Source organism: Clupea harengus, unplaced genomic scaffold, assembly GCF_900700415.2.
Source record: "Clupea harengus unplaced genomic scaffold, Ch_v2.0.2, whole genome shotgun sequence".
Classification (NCBI taxonomy): Eukaryota; Metazoa; Chordata; class Actinopteri; order Clupeiformes; family Clupeidae; genus Clupea; species Clupea harengus.
In genome coordinates, this window is record NW_024879769.1 from 25,203 (window position 1) to 43,458 (window position 18,256).

Below are 18,256 nucleotides of genomic sequence, written 5' to 3' on the forward strand. Positions count from 1 at the left end.
GCTGCCTTCAAAATGCAAAAGTTATCATGAAGAAACTATACGAAGCCGTGTTGATCATAAATTCCTTTGATTCTTTTATTTATGACTTGTTAATAATGTAATGTCTCACCTAGGCTCTTGGGTATCTTCACATTAGGTGGAGCTCAACGTCCCCCATGTAATGGATCAACTTCATGGGTATTTACTCAACTGCATTGTATTTACTCTATAAAAATGTTTTTTTAAAACAATGTGGCCTTGAAATCCACTGATTAGTTTCTTTTCTTAATTTAAGACATATGGCATAATACACATGGATTGTTTTTTTACAAGACTACAATAGAAAAAAAGCTAAACAGACATTTTCCTGTATAATGAATTCACCAACTACATTGACAGGTAATGACAAGAATCTACTGCAGTTCTGAATGTTCCAAAGAAAAAGGTCTGTGTGGTTTTATATATATATATATTGCACTTCATCAATGAATAATCTGCTCAGGATGGATGCCCATGGTTTTGTAGACCTCCTTCAGAATGAGCAGGGCTGTGTCCTCTGACTCCCTGTAATAGATGTAAACATTACAAGGCATTAAGGAAACGCACTGTTCAAATGACCGGTGTGTGTCTATGATCCAATGTGATGTTCCGTACATACTCATGGATGAACTGACTAGGGGTGCACATATCAGAAAACATGGGGTGCTTTGGTAAATACTAATAATTACTGTTCACTTGTGCAGTGAGGTATTATGCACACTCCCAAATATAACCAGTTAGCATGCACACCGCTAGAATTGACACAAACGAGTGGCTGTATGACTATATTAAATCATTCTTAAAATGTACCAGTAGCAAAGATGACTTTGAAGAGCGAAGAGGTACTCGTTGAAGCTCTCGATGGGCTTCTCCTGCAGGACATAGTCGATGCGGCCCCCTCCGTTCAGCATTCCAATCTTCACGGACGGGTAATCCTCTCTTTGCTCTGGGCTCTCTACCATCTTACCCACTGCAACACACAAACATGCAGAGATCATTTCTAGCCTCATACAAAATGCTGCAGAGACATTTATGACAAATGACATTTGGATTTACTGCACAACATGGAAACGGGTGGTTATCCCCCTGGTTTAATGTTTCCTGAGAACACGTCCATCACAAATGTGCATAATAGGTGGAGTGATTGTTATTCAGAGGGGGCAGCCATTTTGGGGCACAGCTCACCATCTCCCTCGGCATTTTCCAGCTGTTTCTGCTCTTCCTGTTGGATCTGGTTGGCCACCATGGCCAGCTCGGCTTGCAGCTGTGCGTTGGAGGTGTGAGCTCGCGCAAAGTCGTTGAGCGTCTGCCAGGCGCTTCTCAGGGAGCTGATGACACTGTGCTTCAGGTCCGAACCCATCCGCGACAGACTCTCCTTCAGCTCTGCAAACACAAACGCCTACGTGTTACCACAGCTCAGCCAGCCAGGCTACTCACGGAACAGAAACACAACTCAGGGAAGAGAGGACATGAATAAGGAGCAGTACCCAAATGTAATCTCTTTCGGCCCTTGTGGTGGGGGATCAGAACAGGCTTCAGGTCCAGGTCAGGCAAAATCATGGGCTCAATCCGGTATGCCACTGGGTCCAACTACAAGAACACACATTTCGTTCAGATCAAAATCGCTGGGTATGAAGATCAAATACAACATCAACTTCAATTGTGCATGGGCCTTTGAGTCATCTCTTTTAAAACCACAGCATTTGTCATGTTCCAAAAAGATGATAATATCAAAACGGGTTAAAAGAGTGTTCAGACCGGATGGTAAATGTTGAAGAATCCCTTGCAGGTGGGCAGTTGATAGGTCTCTTCGATCCTCTCCAAACCTCTTACTGTGAGGAACATGCCAATAGGGGAGCCCAGGGCAAAGAAGTTTGTCGGCTCAAAGTCCAGTGTATGATAGATCACAGACACCTACACAACAAAGAGATTACCTTTGGTGACAGTGGTACAGGAGGTAGAGAAGTCGTTTAGTAATCAGAAGGTTGCTAGTTCGATTTCCTGTCGAAGCGTCCTTGAGCAAGACACTGAACCCCTAATTGCTCCTGATGTGCAGTGTGCCATCAGTGTAAATGTAAAGAATGTGTATACATCCTTGTAAGTCGCTTTGGATAAAAGCGTCTGCTAAATGACTAAATGTAAATGTGGTTAGAACTGGGTCTATTCACAGCAATAAATATTCAAAATTCATAACTTATAAACTATCAGTAGCACTTCAAAAAATATATACCATAGTATGGTAAAGATGAAGAGGTCAAAGCAGAACTAACCTGGCCTGTGCCAATCTCAAAGAAGTTGTAGTCTACATGGATGGAAGACACGGTTCTGCCGACAGGAGGTTTGCTAGGGACTGGGTTTGGGGCAGGCTCTGCATGTTGAGGTGGAGGAGCTTCTTTGACTACTTCTTTAGCCACTCGGTTTTCTGCTGCTGCTGCCTGAAATGTTGTTAAACAGCATTTTTCAGATGCTCAGGTCACACGATTTCACGTTTTTTTTCCATATCTCAAGTAAAGGTTATCCAGGAGAAACTCGCAGTGGAGGTGTAGACGTGGCCACTAACCTGCTTGGTTGCCCTCTCTTTGACAAACTTGGAGAACTTCTTGCGTGGCCCCAGGGGAATGCCCATCTCTTTCAGATCTTCAACTGTGCACATCAGCTAGAGAGGATAGAAACAAAAATAAGGTCCTCGGCTGTTATCTCACTGTACCGTTGCATGAAGATAAACATTTAAAAAGTAAAAAAGATAGTAAAGATCAATGCCTTACAAAAGATTCTACATCAATCTTCTCCTGCTCAAATGTACTCTGGTATTCTAAGAAGCCCAGGTGCTCCAGAACAGCCGACAGGTCTGCAAACTCCTCTCCATCCTCCTTCGGCTCTTCCTCAACCACCGGCTGACTTGCGATGCTGTTCTCCTCAGCGACTGGTGTGCTGATCTGCATCATGAAGAACATCACGGCACAAGAGCTTTCAGCAACTTCTTCAAGGTCAGGAAGTAACCAGGTGACCCAACTGGCCAACACACACCAATGCCTGGCCATTATGAAATTATCAGAAAGAACTATATTTTCAGTGTATGGACATTATTTGTCTCTGCAATACCTTCGGCTTACAGCACTGTGCAGATCAGCTTTGGCAGGCCAAGTGCACAGTAATTACAGTCCGTGTCCATACCTGTTTGACGTCAGGAGAAGCATTCCCGTTGGCCGTTGGGGTACCGGTAGGAGAGCCCGTCTTCTGATTTGCCAGCAGGTCAAACAGAATCAGTGAACCTGCAAAAGACATGGGGTTCACCATTCACAATGAAGTCACGCCACCAATCCTTCCTTCCCGTCCCCAAATGGAGGTGACATCACAGGTTCATTTCCTACCTAAACTGTGTCCAGCCACAGATATGGCGCCTTTAAAGTCAGGATTCCTTTCCATGAAAAGAGCATGGATGCGATTGATCTCCTTCGAAACAGTGTCCATGATGGTCTGGCAGTATGTGGGACTGTTGTAGAAGAGGACATCTAGGAGGGTCTCATTAGTGAAATGACGCAAGCGACCTGTGCTGGGTAGTGTGATCTTCTTTATCCGCCTGTAAACAATAACAACAACAACAACAAACCGAGTTCAAATCTGTTCACTCAAAAGCAGACGCGAGGGGAGCTTTTGGTCATCCTATCTGACCTCAGGTCAGTGTTATTACGGTTCTCCTCACCTGTCAACTCCAGTGGCATCACCATGCAGGGCTGTGTGCCACTGAACAGGCAGGAACTCCACTCTGCTGATGACCCGGTCATCCTGGGCCTTCTTAAAGTGACTCTGTAGGAGCTTCAGGGAAACGCTGCGGAAGTCGTCCACTGTTGACACAAGACAAGGAAAACAAAATGAAACAAACTCACTTGAGTCTTGCAAAACTCAACCAGCAGATTGAATTTGAGTGGCAAGCATTTTACAGAAGTGAAAACCTTTGAGAGGATTCTTTAAAAGTGTTATCAAAAATGTTCTTGGTCGTAACAGATTTGATTAGTCATAAAGAATGTCTAACTACCCATCCCTGTGGCGAATATTAGTCACAGAACATTAAATCCTAAAAGATTAGACAAAATACTTTGCTGAAACTTGCCCAGATGATGAAGAAATTCCTTGCGCTATTAGGGGCGTTAAAAACACTCACCACACTCCACCATGCTCCTGAACCTCAGGTCACACACCGGGCCAATCCCATGCACCATGAACACCAGATGGTCAACCGGCGGCATTTCTCCTGGAGAGGGGGAAATCCAAATGAACTTACACTCCATAAAAACAGACACAGGTCAGTCCTTAAAGAGGAACTACACACTTAAATGTGTTTTTGAGAAACAAAACTAAATAATATGATTGTACTGTGATTAAACATATCAATGCTTGTGTTAATAGGCTATATATCTATATATTTTTTAAGCTATTTGTACTGTTTTTAGGTAGTTGTACTATTGTTGTGTTATATGTTGTTGTTGTGTTATATGTTGTCCCTCGTCGCACCAACAGGAACAGCGCTCCACATTTCGTTGTATGCGAATACAATGACAATAAACGCTTTTCTATTCTATACTTTTCTATAATTACCAATTATTGTGATTGAAAATGGCTCGAAACGCCATCTACTGGTTTAAATCAGCCCTGCACCTTACAAGGCCATTGCTGACAGTCGAACAGTTGGCACATATCTAGGTCATGTAATGTATATGTTAATGCCCTCTAATCATTTTCATCCACTCGGCCTGAGGGCACTTGTCCTTACCATCAGGGACTTCATCATGATCGTCATCTACACCCCTCTTGACAACTCTGGGTCTGGTCTGCCCATCCTGGGTGGTGCCCCATTCATCTGGCATAGCAGACGGCTGGAACTGAACAATCACCTGCAGAGCGACACGCCAAGCAAACCACAGCACATGAGTCCTGGAAACATCTATTGGCATTACTATTGACACTATGCTATTTGTTCTTCACAGAAACACTTTTCCTGGCCCAGAAAAACAATCTCAGATGTGTCCCAACAAGGAACTCTATATAAGGGTGTGCAGATTTTCTGTATCCTTAAAAAATGTCATAGCCTATGCCTATGCACTGGTATGACTAGATTAGTCAGTACACTGGTAGTAATGATTCAACAGCAGGTTCCAATGCCATGTTGTGAAAAAGGTTAGTTCTGAGGGGGAGCCAACGACTAGGCCTATGGAAAGATTCTAATAAGGGAGGGTCATGTTTTTACCTTTGGATTATGCATGACGATTGTTTCTCCAGATGGGAATTCCAGTCTCCGATGCCATTGATTAGTGGATACAGCCTTCTTATACTCAGCCTTAGAATAGGACACATGATGCATGACTCAGTCAAGGGTTTCAGTAGTTTTGGACACTGCCACATTCTACAGCTGTTTAGAGTTGACCAGCTGACAGCAAACAGATGTACTGATCAGTACTGATCTCACATGTAGAAGTGCCACAGAGAAAGCACACGTCACTGCGTTACTGCACCTGATACAAGAACCATTCATGAAAACAGATTTTCCAGAGATGGCTTTCGTGAGCTATTTAAGAGAACACGTATAAAGAATTTCCTCCTAGCCCCATACAAAATCTGCAATCTAAAAGATGTGCAAATCAGTCATGTAACAATATTTCTTTTGTTTTCCAAAAGCCAAAAAGAGAAATTCCTCTTTGACCAATTTGTAAGCAATTGATTTAATTAGCCCTCCACTTCCATAAACACAGTACAAACACATCTCTACTAAACTGGACCATGGACTATGCATCCAAACATACACTTCTGCATCCCAACACTCAAACACATATTTGTAACATACATAAGAAGGGAGGGAGACATAGGGGAAGTCAGGGGGAGAAAATAAACAGAACACACTACACTCTTCTTCTTGGTATAATGTTTCTTTGAGGGGTGGAGTATTCCTAAAACACGGACAAACCTCTAGTTTTTCACTGAACTCCTCCGAGTATGGGATGAAGCGGCTGTCGGTGTCGCCCTTGTAGAACCAGCTGCAGCGCCGCACCTCTGTGGGGTCCTCCTCCCAGTACACCGCCGTGCGCATCCGGTCGTAGAGCTGGACGTCGTAGCGACCGCCGTCCGTAGACACGATCACATTCTCTGGGTCTGGTTGGACTAATCAGAAGAAATGTTTATTGGACAAATGAGTGAAGTTTGTTTGTGTCATCAATACTTAAATTTAAAGAGTTTATAAAGTCAACCTGTACCATACCAGCTGTGTAACATTAACCTGTCTATTGACATTCAGTGTTGAAACGGCAGAAGATGAAAGAAAACAAGCTGAACTACCAACACTGTCCAGTGATGAGTTCAACCACATATCCTCAAAGTTAAACCCAAAAGTATGCATGTTTTGTTCTATGTTTTGTCTCCCTCCAATGGCAATTTAAGTTACGCAGTTTTCTGAACGTTGCCAAGACATCTTATAGCCCACGCATGGAGTACTCTGTACCACATTTCCCCCGTTTAATGCCTTATACATTCACTGTTTCCCACCATCTTCAAACATCCCCTCGAACATTGTCTCAAAAAACATGTATGTCATATTAAGACTATGTTATTGCTACATCTCTACAAGTCCCTTACTATGGATTACGACTGTAGACTATTCTAATATAGGATTTGTATAGGACTGCACCTGTGCATTGAGAATCTACTTAGTTAACTGAAGTCGTAGTAACTAAACTAAACTTACTAAGCCATAGTAACTATGGTCTGTTTCGGATTCATGAGATTTTCTCTAGACTAATGTAAGCTTTTTTTCTATTTTCTCAGTGTCACCCTTTCTATTAATAAAACAATGTTAGTTTTAGAACCTCATCTCTTTGATTGGAAACTGTTCAGATGCCTGTCGAATCAATGTGAGGAGGACAGAACACTGCCTATTTCAGCTTCATCATAACCTCCACTTAACTGCAACCTACACAATGAGTAAAGTACTACTAATCCACTATGGATTACCACTATGGTATACCTGAATGGAAGGTCTCTTCTAATCCACTATGACCATGGTATACCTGAATGGAAGGTCTCTTCTAATCCACTATGACCATGGTATACCTGAATGGAAGGTCTCCTCCAGGCGAAGAGAGTCCAGGATACTGAAGGGGAGCCAGACTTTCTTGGACTCTACTTGCTTGCAGAAGAACCAGTGGGGCTGCACAGGCTCATAGACGTTGTAGTTGTACGGCATCATAGGGTTGGCCGGGACCAGAGGTCCAGCCATACTGGGGGCCAATGGGGGCATTTGACTCTGTGTGGGAGGAGGAGGAAGAGGAGGAGGAGGCTGGAGGAAGAAGAGACTAGTCAAGTATTTCCACAGAGAGAAGAGTACTACTTTAAGATACACTTTCAACCTGGGCCTGTTTCTACAGTCACTTCCAACAGAAACTGAAACAACAGAAAGTAATTTTCAATTTTTTTTTATAAAATGTTTTTACAGTTATTGATGTAAACAGACATAGGTCTATCTTGGTAGGGAACCATTTCATGTAGTCAGACACTTTGAATTAGATGATGAGCCTGTCAGTGGCTTCCTTTGACACGGATGCATGTCCCATGGGACTACACTATGCAGTGGCCAGTTATAGTGTTCTAACTCAATACTGGACCCATTTCAATCGTTTTTGTCCCTAGTCAAAATCTGGACCCAAAACGATGGGAAGCTAGGGCCCAGGTTAACAAATCCTGAAGTTTCCCTTTGAACTGTAAATGATTATGTCACTACCTTAGTAGATATCATGATTTTAGCTGAATGATTAACTTTGAAGGACACGACAATGAACTGTATCTCATTAAAGAAACCATTAGGTGCACATGAATGAATCATGATGGAGCCATATAAGATAAGATAAGATAAGATAAGATAAGATAAGATAAGATAAACTTTTATTAATCCCGTTAGGGAAATTCAGGTGTATATATATATATATATATATATATATATATATATAACACTTCTACACAGATACATGGACTATGAATGAGTGGCTAAAATCCTAATGGATTGAAATTTGTAATTGCGGGCAGTGGTACCTTTGAGAAGGCAGAGGGTGCCGTCTGGAATGACTGAGCTGGGGGTCCCTGTGCGTAAGGGTTAACATTCTGTGGGGGAGTCTGCTGCGGAACCTCTGGGGCTGCCATGTAGGGGCTGGCCCTGCTGCTCAGAGGTGTGTGACGGTAGGGATTGTAGAACTGCTGGGAGGCCTGGGGAGGTGGGGGAGTTCCTGTGGTGGGAGGGGGGGTAAACTGGCCCATGGGGCTCTGGTAAACAGTGTTGCTGAACTGTGGAGCAGGGGGGCTGGAGTGGGGTAATGTGGGGGCAGCAGCCAATGTGGCGGCGTTGGAGACTGGTGAGGGGCCTGAGGCCATGGGGGCGACAGAGGAGGCCGGAGGCGGGCATGGCTGGTGCCCGATGGAGGCGAAAGGGTCGCTGCTGGTGGTGGTCGAACTGGAAAAGTAGCTGAATGTGGAGGGTTGCGGAGCTGTGCCGGAGGTCTGGCCCAAGAAACTGTCTTCCTCACCAACATCAGTGGAGTCATCTATAGACACAGAAAGCAGGGCTTTAGTGACATTTCAATAACACTGACAGGAGTGACACAGAAGTCTGTTGCAGGACTTAAAATACTGTAATTTATAAATTCAACTTGAAGCAGAAACTATATAATCAGCATTGCTGAAGTCGGCCAAAGCCTCTAGACATTTTCTACAACATGACACGTGTCAAGATAAGAAAAACAACAAAAACATTATACATGGATTAGTTCTATTGTAGAGAAATGCCATAACATTTTCCAGTCCTCTAAAGCATTCAGGTCGCAATGTTTTTTTGTATGTTTATTTACCTTTTTAGACCTGGCTCGATAGGTCATAACATTAGTGGGCTGTTTAAGTTTACACTACGCACTTTATAGGTAGTGCCTTCTCAAAATCGAATATCTTAGACATGCCATGATATGCTATGACAATCCTGTACTCCAGGTCGATTTGTTTAGGCTCTCAAGCTCTTTAAAGACAACCTGGAAAATGTATGACATCTATTGACAGAGTTATCGACAATCAACTATACGGAACTGGTATTAAACTGGACCGGACCGATTGGGAAATGTGTAGTTTTTTTTCTGACATGCTAATCACTCCCAACTTATCGTTATAAAACTTATAACATGGTGATATTGTTAGCCTACAATAAAAAGAGGGTCGAAAACCTTCCCTAGTGATACTTCTCACCTATAACATCAAAGTGCTTTCACTATACCGGAGCTATCTGGCTAGTTCCATTACTTCACAATGTTGTTAGCTAACGTCAGTCATGAAACACACCGGTGGGCGACTACCCCTTTTCACATATTGAGGTCGGGCAAACAACAACAGACTACAGATAGCAAAAAGGCTACATGTTTCAAACAATTTAGCTGACTAGCCAGATAGCTGGCTAGCAAGATAACCAAACGCTAGCTGACTTTGACATACTAAAACAGTAAGCCAGCAAGTATTTTCTTTCTTATCTCACCTCCCGATAACACAGCTGGACCCGTGGCTTGACTGACAGGTATGAAAGGCAGGTTAAAATTGAACTCAGGGGCCGCGGAGAACAGCAAATTTGCGTTTGAATTGGGGACGTTACTACCCCTCCTATCAGCCATTTTTGCTTAGAAATTACACGTCGCTTATCCTCCAGCTGGACCAGGCATAACTTCACTGAACCCGGATCTGTGAAGGTTCGTCTTCGTCATTCAACGCTGAATAGTTTGCGCGAAGTATCAAAGTTATTCAATGTAAACACAATCTGTACAAGAAGAAAGAGCGACAATAAGTGTTATCATTCCTTCTATAGATCTGTGAAAGCAGCGACGCAAATCGTGTTGGAAAGTCGGAAATCTTTTTCAGACTAAAGTAATCAACCATTTTTTACCGATTATGGTTGCTACGCTGCCCTCTATTGGTGGGACTGTCTAACTAATTTGGTAGACATTCACAAATAAAACAAATTCGTTTACATTAATTTACAATTGGTTTACATTTTTGCAATACATTTCCTTATCTAAAACAATTGTATTATTAATTGTTTTGTTCACATTTCACATAGCCCAGTTGCGGGAAAATGACGTATTTCTGTTTGAGTTCAAAGGTTAAACTTCTGATGACGCAATTTTCCCGCCACGGCCATCTGAGTGGGGTAGGATAGCGTGCTTAGAGATCAACTGTGCGAACGGTACCTGAAGTGTGCAAGAGAAAGAAACCATAATTTTACCAATTTTTTTGAATAGTACAATGCCTTCCGCACATGACTGGATTAATAATCCTCTGGGGGTTGTCGAGGGGATGTTTGGTAAGACAAATAGCCTTGCAAGAATGTTTGCTTGCTAGCTAAGTTAGCTAAAAAGTTGACAAGCTTGATTTTATGTTATGCATCCACATGCCTGTATACGTCTGCAAACTCGGAAAGTTGTGTTTTAATTTACATGGCAAGTTATATTGTACCATTGACAACAATTCAAACTAAGCAAAGGCAGTCTGGGTTTTGATTTAAATTATCGATTGTACTGTTGTTTTTAACATTCACAAAGTTTATTGTTTACGAACTTGTTCGTCAGTTTGATGTGTAACGTTAGAGCAGATAAAGACTCATCATCCTTATTTTGTCACTCTTAGTTAGTTTTCGGCTCATTTCGATGGGGAATAGTGAAATTGTATTCATGAATATATCCATCAACTTCATTTACAGTACAGAACAACTCTAATCCAGAATGGCAGAAAAAAGTGGTGGACTACTTCAAAGACAAATTGACAGAGAAAGAAGCACAGACCTGGGTGAAGACTCTTGAATAATTTTTGTCACACTTTAACAATGTTTATGTCCATGCAATACCTTGTAATTAATGTAACGTTACGACGGAGGAATGGGTTGCAGACTTGAAGAACCAAATAATGAATCGAAAGCTCTCTGAAACTAGATTGTGTTTCGGTCCAGGTTCCTTCACTGAACGACGTTCCACTTCATTACCTGAAACCTAACAGTCTGGTGAAGTTCCGTTGCCTGATACAAGATATGTTTGATCCAGAATTCTACATGGGAGTTTATGAAGCTGTAGACCCTGCGACCAAGTCAAAAGTAAGTCTGAAATTGTTGTTTTGAAATTGGATTTGACGGATTCATGGCGTGACTGTTACTCTTTTAAAACAACGAATTGGTTGTTTTTTTGTTGTTGTTTTTAAACTGATAGATGTCAACTTTGCCAGTAACAGAAATGTGGACTTGCCTGGGTTTCAATAAGACTTTTGTGATTTATTTCAGAGTCTGAAATGTGGGAAATACAAGGATGTCACAGAGTGTCTCGTAAGTCCCTTCTTTGTAAATGAGTACCTATACCACCATTGTTATGCACTGATTATTTACTGATTTTGGAATACATTTTCATATTTGGTAGTTCTGAGCTCATGGTAGGTTACAACCATACTTGAACGTTGGGATGTAATCGGGGTGCACAAAAGGCACAGTGAAGGAGAAAGTCATTTCCATGTTACACACAACTAGTAATTCCTTGTTAATACCAGATGGGGGCAGTAGGCAAGATATTAAAGTATAAGTGCACCCAAAAAAAAAATAATGTTTTGAGCTTAAAAGTAGATATGACTGACCGGTGATGAAACACATCAGTTTTTATAGGACTTTCTCAAATAATGAATTGGCATTGAAGATTGTTTTGTTATGTAAACTCCACAGGGATTTGTTAGTAAATATAATTTATAATCTTTATTTTTAAATTCATATAAAAAACCTATTTAATTCTTGTATCTGATATCAGCAGGTGGAGTTCAATTCCAGAAACAGTGTCACATCTGAAAGACAGACCTTCTACTGTGTGCCAATTCCAGGGGAATCTTCATGGGTGAAAGAGATATCCTTAACGTGGACTATTTCCAGCCAATATAAAAATTCAATGTCACCATCACCAAAGTCATGACAAGTGCTTGGGCTTTATTGGAACTCCATTTAGTTGCGTGTGCACGACTGCTGCGTCTTGTTTCTTCACACCAGACGTGTGTACTGCCTCTGCCATCCCGTCTATATCTGTCTATTTTATTATTTATTTGTGCTGAGAGCTGCTCGCCTCACACATGAAAAATAGGCATCTCGTGCAGGCAGTGTGCATGCTTTGATCTGTGAACGTGTGTGTGTGTGTGTGTGTGTGTGTGTGCATGCTCTGATCTGTGAACGTGTGTGTGTGCATGCTCTGATCTGTGAACGTGTGTGTGTGTGTGTGTGTGTGTGTGTGTGTGTGAGCTCTGATCTGTGAACGTGGGTGTGTGTGTGTGTAAGCTCTGATCTGTGAACGTGGGTGTGTGTGTGCGTAAGCTCTGATCTGTGAACATGTGTGCATGCTCTGATCTGTGAACGTGTGTGTGTGTGTGTGCATGCTCTGATCTGTGAACGTGTGTGTGTGTGTGCGCATGTGCATGCTCTGATGTGTGTGTGTGTGTGTGTGTGTGTGTGTGCATGCTCTGATCTGATCTGTGTGTGTGTGTGTGTAAGCTCTGATCTGATCTGTGAACATGGGTGCCGAAATGAAAATCAGCCGCAGCCGAAACGCAAGGCGTCTGGAGTGGAACAGCCCAAACAGTCTGGTCATAGGACACCGTTATATTAGTTCATTTTTTCCTTAACTGTTCCCTACTGCTATGCCCGTTCCAGCCAGGCTCAGGTCATTCCCTCCACCTCATACACTCCCAACCGACACAAACGCAGCTATGACGAGGATGATGACATGGACACACAGTCACAAAGGCCAAGGGACTCAAACACAGGTAGGAGCAAGGCATCACCAATATGTACTTTAGAATTTGGGTAGATAATTTCATAATGATGGCTCTTTTGAAATCATGGCAATCCTCTTTATTGTATTTGCACAAGGTTGATCTAATAATTTACATTCATCAAGTTGACAACGTTAACTGTCCACATTTTGTCTCTGAAATCGCAGAGAAAGACAAATGGACACGTTTGCCCCTTTGTTTGAGACCCAAGTTATATTTGAAATATATATATATATATATATAAAAAAAAAAAACATTCTATGATCAGTAACATTCTACCATTCACCATACAGGATCTCAAAGTTCTGGTGACTCCCAAAGAAATGGAGACTCAAAACGGCAGGAAACGGAAGCTCCCTCCAACAACACCACCACTACCCAGAGCTGCACCTCCCCTCTGGACTTGAACTACCCCTTACCAGAGGAGCAAGGCCCGGCCTGCCTGGTGAAGGTACGTGGAAGTCCTGCGGGTCTAGTTTTGAGACGCTGTCAGATGTCATCATTGTGAGACGCTGTCAGATGTCATCATTGTGAGACGCTGTCAGATGTCATCATTGTGAGACGCTGTCAGATGTCAGCATTGTGAGACGCTGTCAGATGTCATCATTGTGAGACGCTGTCAGATGTCATCATTGTGAGACGCTGTCAGATGTCATCATTGTGAGACGCTGTCAGATGTCATCATTGTGAGACGCTGTCAGATGTCATAATTGTGTACAGCACTTTTTCTAAAACCTTTTGGATGGTTCAGGCTCTGGACTCTGTAAAGCGCTTTGAGATAGTTCAGTGAAATTGAATTGAATTGACCGGAGGAACTTTTTCCGGAGTGCTGAATAGTGAGTTCAATAGTTTGTGTTTTGTTGAGTGACAGGTGTACGAAGACTGGGAGAGCTTCAAACTGAACGACACAATCGAGGTGTTTGGGATCCTGTCTGTCGATCCTGCCTTGGGCGGAGTGTCTGAGGAAAAGTAAGATCCTTCTCAGCTTTGGTCAAGTGACATTCAGAGTGATAATATTGAAAACATTGCATAATATTTGGACTTATCACACATACCTGCCTCATCCCCTTTTTTTGTAGTATACTTTTTAGAAGGGTGCCTGTCCTTTTAAAAGCATTTTATAGCAATTTCATTTTTCTGCTCAGCAGTGTTGTAACTAAACTCAATTAGCACTATCATGTACTGGAAAGAAGTTGAGTTGGTCCCTAATGTTGCCTAGTGTTCTTTAAAGCCTCTCTGAATGATGGCCTCTCTCGTCCCACCTGTGTTTTAGAGAGCCCACGTCACTACTGGATCCCATGGAATCCATGGAGACGGTGGAGGAGCAGAGAGCTCACAGCCCCCCTCCTTCTCTGGTGCCTCGCCTCCACATGGTTTATGCCCTGCCCCTTCAGCACATCAACCCACTGCTGCCTTCTGCTGTGTCGGAAGACAAAAACGCCTGTAAGCCGGAACAGTCTAAAAATAGCACCACATGGTCAAGTTACCATTTTAATACAAGGGCCACACACATGAGGCAGTGTTTGCCCTATAACATTAATTTGTAATATTTCCATGCAGACGCAATACTTTGGATTACATTTAACATAAACTAACACTTGATGTCATGTATAATGTTGTAATTTTTATATGATTTTAATATGATCTTTAGACTTATCCATTTGTGTTGTATGCTGTTTGTTGTTAACTAATACATCCTTTCATTGCAACTAAGAGCATATTTCTGCTCGTGTCATATACTGAATGTTTTTCTTTTGTTTGTCCAGTTGTAACCAGTTTCCTGAGCGAGCTGGGCTCCATCAGGTCGGAGTTTCTGGCCTACCTCACGCACATCCTCCTGGGTGACGCCCTGGCTGCAGAATACCTGCTCCTCCACCTCGTCTCCAATGTGTACGTGCATTTCTGCTTCCGTCTTTCATTAGATCAATTAGAGAAGAGACCGGTCTCACTGAAGGGGGGTCAGAATAGCATTGTCTGCTGTGAATAGGAGAGCTAGAGCGACTGTAAATGGGACTCCTTTCTCAAACCGGATGGTGTCTCTGCCCAGGTATGCCCGGCGGGATGTTCTCCCCCTGGGGAAGTTCACCCTGAACCTCAGCGGATGTGCCCTCAGTGCCACCTACACCGAGCATCTGTACCGGATCATTCAGCAGCTCGTGCCGTCTGTGAGTGTTTTTTTTTTTCTCCCCACAAGAGCTATTTGCTGACTTGGTGCCATTGCCAGTGGTTTTGACTGGGCCAACACAAGCCGTGGTTTGACAGTCAACAGTTATCAACTGTTAAGCAAATGTCACTTTCCACCTAACAGTCGTACCGTCTGCCAATGAGCCTCCACAACATGAACAGCATGCGCATGGTACCGCGGAAGGACTACGTGGCCAATCGGCTTGTTAGCGGCGTCCTACAACTGGCTAGCAACACCTCGCTGTTCCTCGACGAGACCCAGCTGGAGCAGGGCCAACTGGACGCCTCAGGTGAGAGGAGAGCCGGGGTGGCAGCGGGGAGGGAGGGAGGGAGAGAGGGGGAGGGGGGCAGCAGGGAGGGAGAGAGGGGGAGGGGGGCAGCAGGGAGGGAGAGAGGGGGAGGGGGGCAGCAGGGAGGGAGGGAGGGAGGGAGGGAGAGGGGGGTTGTGGCACTGGAGACACACGAGGCCCAAGCACAGAGACACAGGAATTTCCTCACACGTTTCCTCAGCGACACTGTCGCAAGAGAGTGCGTCAGCGCAACCGGGCTGGCTGATTCTCGGGTACTTAATAGTGTTGTACTTGTCAGCGGGGAGGCATTTTGGTAACCACTCGACACATTTATGCCCTCCTCCTGATGGGCACAAGGGCACAACCGGAGTGATGTAATGTGGCAAAACCCGAAGGCATGTTCCATTCACAGCGCCAGTGGCGAAGCCGTTAGAAGATCCAGTTCCATTTTTAAGGTGCAGTAAAGTGCCTTGGCATGAGGGTCTCATAGGCGTCACCCAGGCCTGACCCTAGACCCCCCATTAATACCATAACAACAAAACAGTCATGAAGACATCTAGCAGAAGCATGAGAAATGCCAGTCTTGTATTGTGTAGACATCGCAGACGACGCATTTCTGAAACAAGCGTGTGAGCTGATGGCATGACTCAAGTCTACATCAGAGTACTTTTCAGTAGGAACAACATTGCATATATTTGGTTGAGTTTGTGGACTCACATTTCTATATGTAATATGTATGTCATGTTGTTGTGTGGCGTGTTTGCAGACTTGCGTTCCCTTGACCCTCCTGCCCCTCTCTGCTCTTTTTCTCCTGGCACAGGTGTGCGGAACATCACAGCGCTAGGCAACCTGATCTCCTGGCAGAAGGTTGATTACGACTTCAACTACCATCAGATGGAATTCCCCTGCAATATTAACGTGCTGGTCGCGTCAGAGGGACGATCACTGCTACCTGTGAGGACAAAAGGCCTCTGACACACACACACACACACACACACACACACACAGTAGTCAGGCAGACGCCCCTCTAGATTTACACAAGCAGAGTTTCCGTCCAGGCAGTGGCCCATATGAGACCGGCACGTGGAGCACTGGGGGTTTGTTTTCCATGGGGCACCTGTGAAACCAGCAATATTTCTGTCCCTCAGCGGGGAGGAAGGGTGTGTGTGTGCGGGGGTGTGTGTGGGGTGTGTGCGGTCTCATCAGTTCCCTGGCCTCGCTTTAATGTGAACAGTCTGAGGAATGTGCCGTGCTATTCCTGTATGTTAGTCTCAGGGGTTGCCATGGCTGCAGCTGCACCACAAGGACACGAGTGGGGGGGAACACCAGGCTGTGCCTTCCACTCCACTTCAGAGCAGAGCAAACATGCCTCTCACCAAAGTTCCTGAGATGGTTGTCTGGTTGGGTTTTGCCCAGTGCAAGCCACATTCAGGCATTACTAGACAGCAGCTAAAGTTAGTTCCTTTTTAAGTTGTTTGGACCAGAACCTTATGGTGATTTTTATGTCGCAAGGAATGTTAGATGCAAACTGTAATGGCATTTCCCGGTTGCTGTTGAATGATGTAAAAAATTAGCAGTCATTTTTGAGTTGCTTGGCAACAGTGTTCTCGCATACCTTTTGAACCAGCACATTGGCCTTCTGCAACCCTGGTCAACATTTGCTCTCTGGTGTTCTACACCTTAAAGGTCATACAGAGGTTGGGAATTACCAGTTTACTGACTGTTGTAGGTTTTGCTAATGGATATAATGATGACATTTACGGTGCTTTCTGATCCCTTCCCATCCCTGCAGTCTGACTGCCAGGTGCACCTGAAGCCCCAGCTGGCTCCACCCAACCTGGGGGAGTTCCTGGGGGCCATCCAGGCAGCCCAGGCGCCGTCCCAGATGAACAGATACCGCCTGTACCTGAGCGTGACCCGCCGGATGGACTACAGCATCTCAGAGGAGGTCACAAAGGTAAGGCCCGTCTAGGAAAGGAACTTTTTTTTTCACAGTATGGAGCGATTGCCTGGAAAACAGTCTGGTTGAAAATGAATGAATAATCTCTGTGGGTGGGTTCTGTGTTTACTTTACTCTTTTAGGCAGTAGAGGAGGATTTTGTTGAAATGCGTAAGGATGACCCTCAGAGCATGTCAGCAGAGGACTTGCACAGAATGTTGGTTGTTTCCAGGTGAGTTGCACCTGTACTGAAAAAATATAGTGGTTGTTTCTTTATTCTGTCACCATCTCTCCAACTGTTTGTGCTCAAACTAATCAAATCATTTCCCAGAGCAGAAAATGATGTTTCCACCTATGACATGACTAGTTTTTCTAACTGCTAATCATTGGCATATTTATTTAGCCAGCAAAGTAGATACTTTGAAAGAGGTGCCTGTGAAACGCACCCGAAGCCACTCAAGGGAAGTAATGCAGTATCCTTTATTGTTTCCAGGTTGCTGTCTCTTAGTTTTGGTCAGACTACCCTCTCCACAGACGTGTGGATGAAGACCAAACATCTTGAGATGCTGCGTATGAGCAGAATACAGCAGCAGAAATCTGTTAATGGTCATGAACCATAGAGACCGTTGCCCCTGGTTACTAAGGCTTAACTGTTACCTCAGCCCAGTTGAAAATGATATTGAGGACTGTTCTGTACCATTAATAAAATGATTCATGTTTAGTACAAACCTGTTGTCAGTGGATTCTCAAACTTCCTGTGTTGAGGTTTCAGGTCATTTTTTCTATCCAGTACACAAAGCAGATCTTGTATCATACGGGAAAGGAGAAGTTGGGCTTAACATGTTTGAGCTCTGGGCAGAGGTTTGACCTACAACACTTACCTTCAACCTCTGTCATACATTATATTTAAAAGCTCACTTTCAGATCAAATATAAAACTAATTCTATGAAAAACCAGACATTAGTTTGAC

At 43.8% G+C, this 18,256-nt stretch overlaps 2 protein-coding genes across 4 annotated transcripts; one reads left to right on the forward strand and one right to left on the reverse strand.

Annotated features, from left to right (window-relative positions):
* Positions 1 to 50: 50 nt before the first annotated feature.
* LOC122130310 (SEC23 interacting protein) lies at positions 51 to 9,840 on the reverse strand. Its single transcript, XM_042705010.1, has 18 exons — positions 9,569 to 9,840; positions 8,092 to 8,597; positions 7,117 to 7,342; positions 5,978 to 6,171; positions 5,264 to 5,353; positions 4,790 to 4,910; positions 4,181 to 4,270; positions 3,722 to 3,863; positions 3,390 to 3,598; positions 3,193 to 3,290; positions 2,784 to 2,954; positions 2,579 to 2,674; positions 2,289 to 2,453; positions 1,777 to 1,932; positions 1,506 to 1,608; positions 1,204 to 1,401; positions 829 to 988; positions 51 to 543 (listed from the first exon to the last, which is right to left on the reverse strand). The coding sequence occupies exons 1-18, from the start codon at positions 9,699 to 9,701 to the stop codon at positions 462 to 464; spliced, it is 2,940 nt and encodes a 979-aa protein (XP_042560944.1). The 5' UTR covers positions 9,702 to 9,840; the 3' UTR covers positions 51 to 461.
* Positions 9,841 to 10,211: 371 nt separating this feature from the next.
* Positions 10,212 to 18,014, forward strand: LOC122130315 (minichromosome maintenance complex binding protein). 3 transcript variants are annotated; one of them, XM_042705019.1, is made up of 16 exons: positions 10,212 to 10,387; positions 10,784 to 10,869; positions 11,030 to 11,170; positions 11,354 to 11,395; positions 11,865 to 11,957; positions 12,735 to 12,864; positions 13,167 to 13,324; positions 13,745 to 13,842; positions 14,147 to 14,316; positions 14,640 to 14,763; positions 14,921 to 15,038; positions 15,182 to 15,347; positions 16,168 to 16,301; positions 17,140 to 17,304; positions 17,430 to 17,518; positions 17,780 to 18,014. In XM_042705019.1, exons 1-16 carry the CDS (start codon positions 10,330 to 10,332, stop codon positions 17,904 to 17,906), a joined length of 1,899 nt encoding a protein of 632 aa, XP_042560953.1. In that variant the 5' UTR covers positions 10,212 to 10,329; the 3' UTR covers positions 17,907 to 18,014. The 3 variants fall into 3 exon arrangements, with proteins under 3 accessions (XP_042560953.1, XP_042560954.1, XP_042560955.1); XM_042705020.1 differs by having other exon boundaries at positions 11,868 to 11,957; XM_042705021.1 differs by having other exon boundaries at positions 10,212 to 10,378.
* Positions 18,015 to 18,256: the final 242 nt, after the last annotated feature.

Coding starts and splice junctions, on each gene's coding strand:
- LOC122130310 (XM_042705010.1), bottom strand. CDS start 9,701: ATGGCTGATAGGAGGGGTAGTAACGTCCCCAATTCAAACGCAAATTTG. Junction 4,271..4,789: donor TCATGATGAAGTCCCTGATG/GTAAGGACAAGT, acceptor CCCCCTCTCCAG/GAGAAATGCCGCCGGTTGAC. Junction 2,675..2,783: donor AGATTGATGTAGAATCTTTT/GTAAGGCATTGA, acceptor TATCCTCTCTAG/CTGATGTGCACAGTTGAAGA.
- LOC122130315 (XM_042705019.1), top strand. CDS start 10,330: ATGCCTTCCGCACATGACTGGATTAATAATCCTCTGGGGGTTGTCGAG. Junction 10,870..11,029: donor AGAAAGAAGCACAGACCTGG/GTGAAGACTCTT, acceptor GTTTCGGTCCAG/GTTCCTTCACTGAACGACGT. Junction 15,348..16,167: donor GGGCCAACTGGACGCCTCAG/GTGAGAGGAGAG, acceptor CTCCTGGCACAG/GTGTGCGGAACATCACAGCG.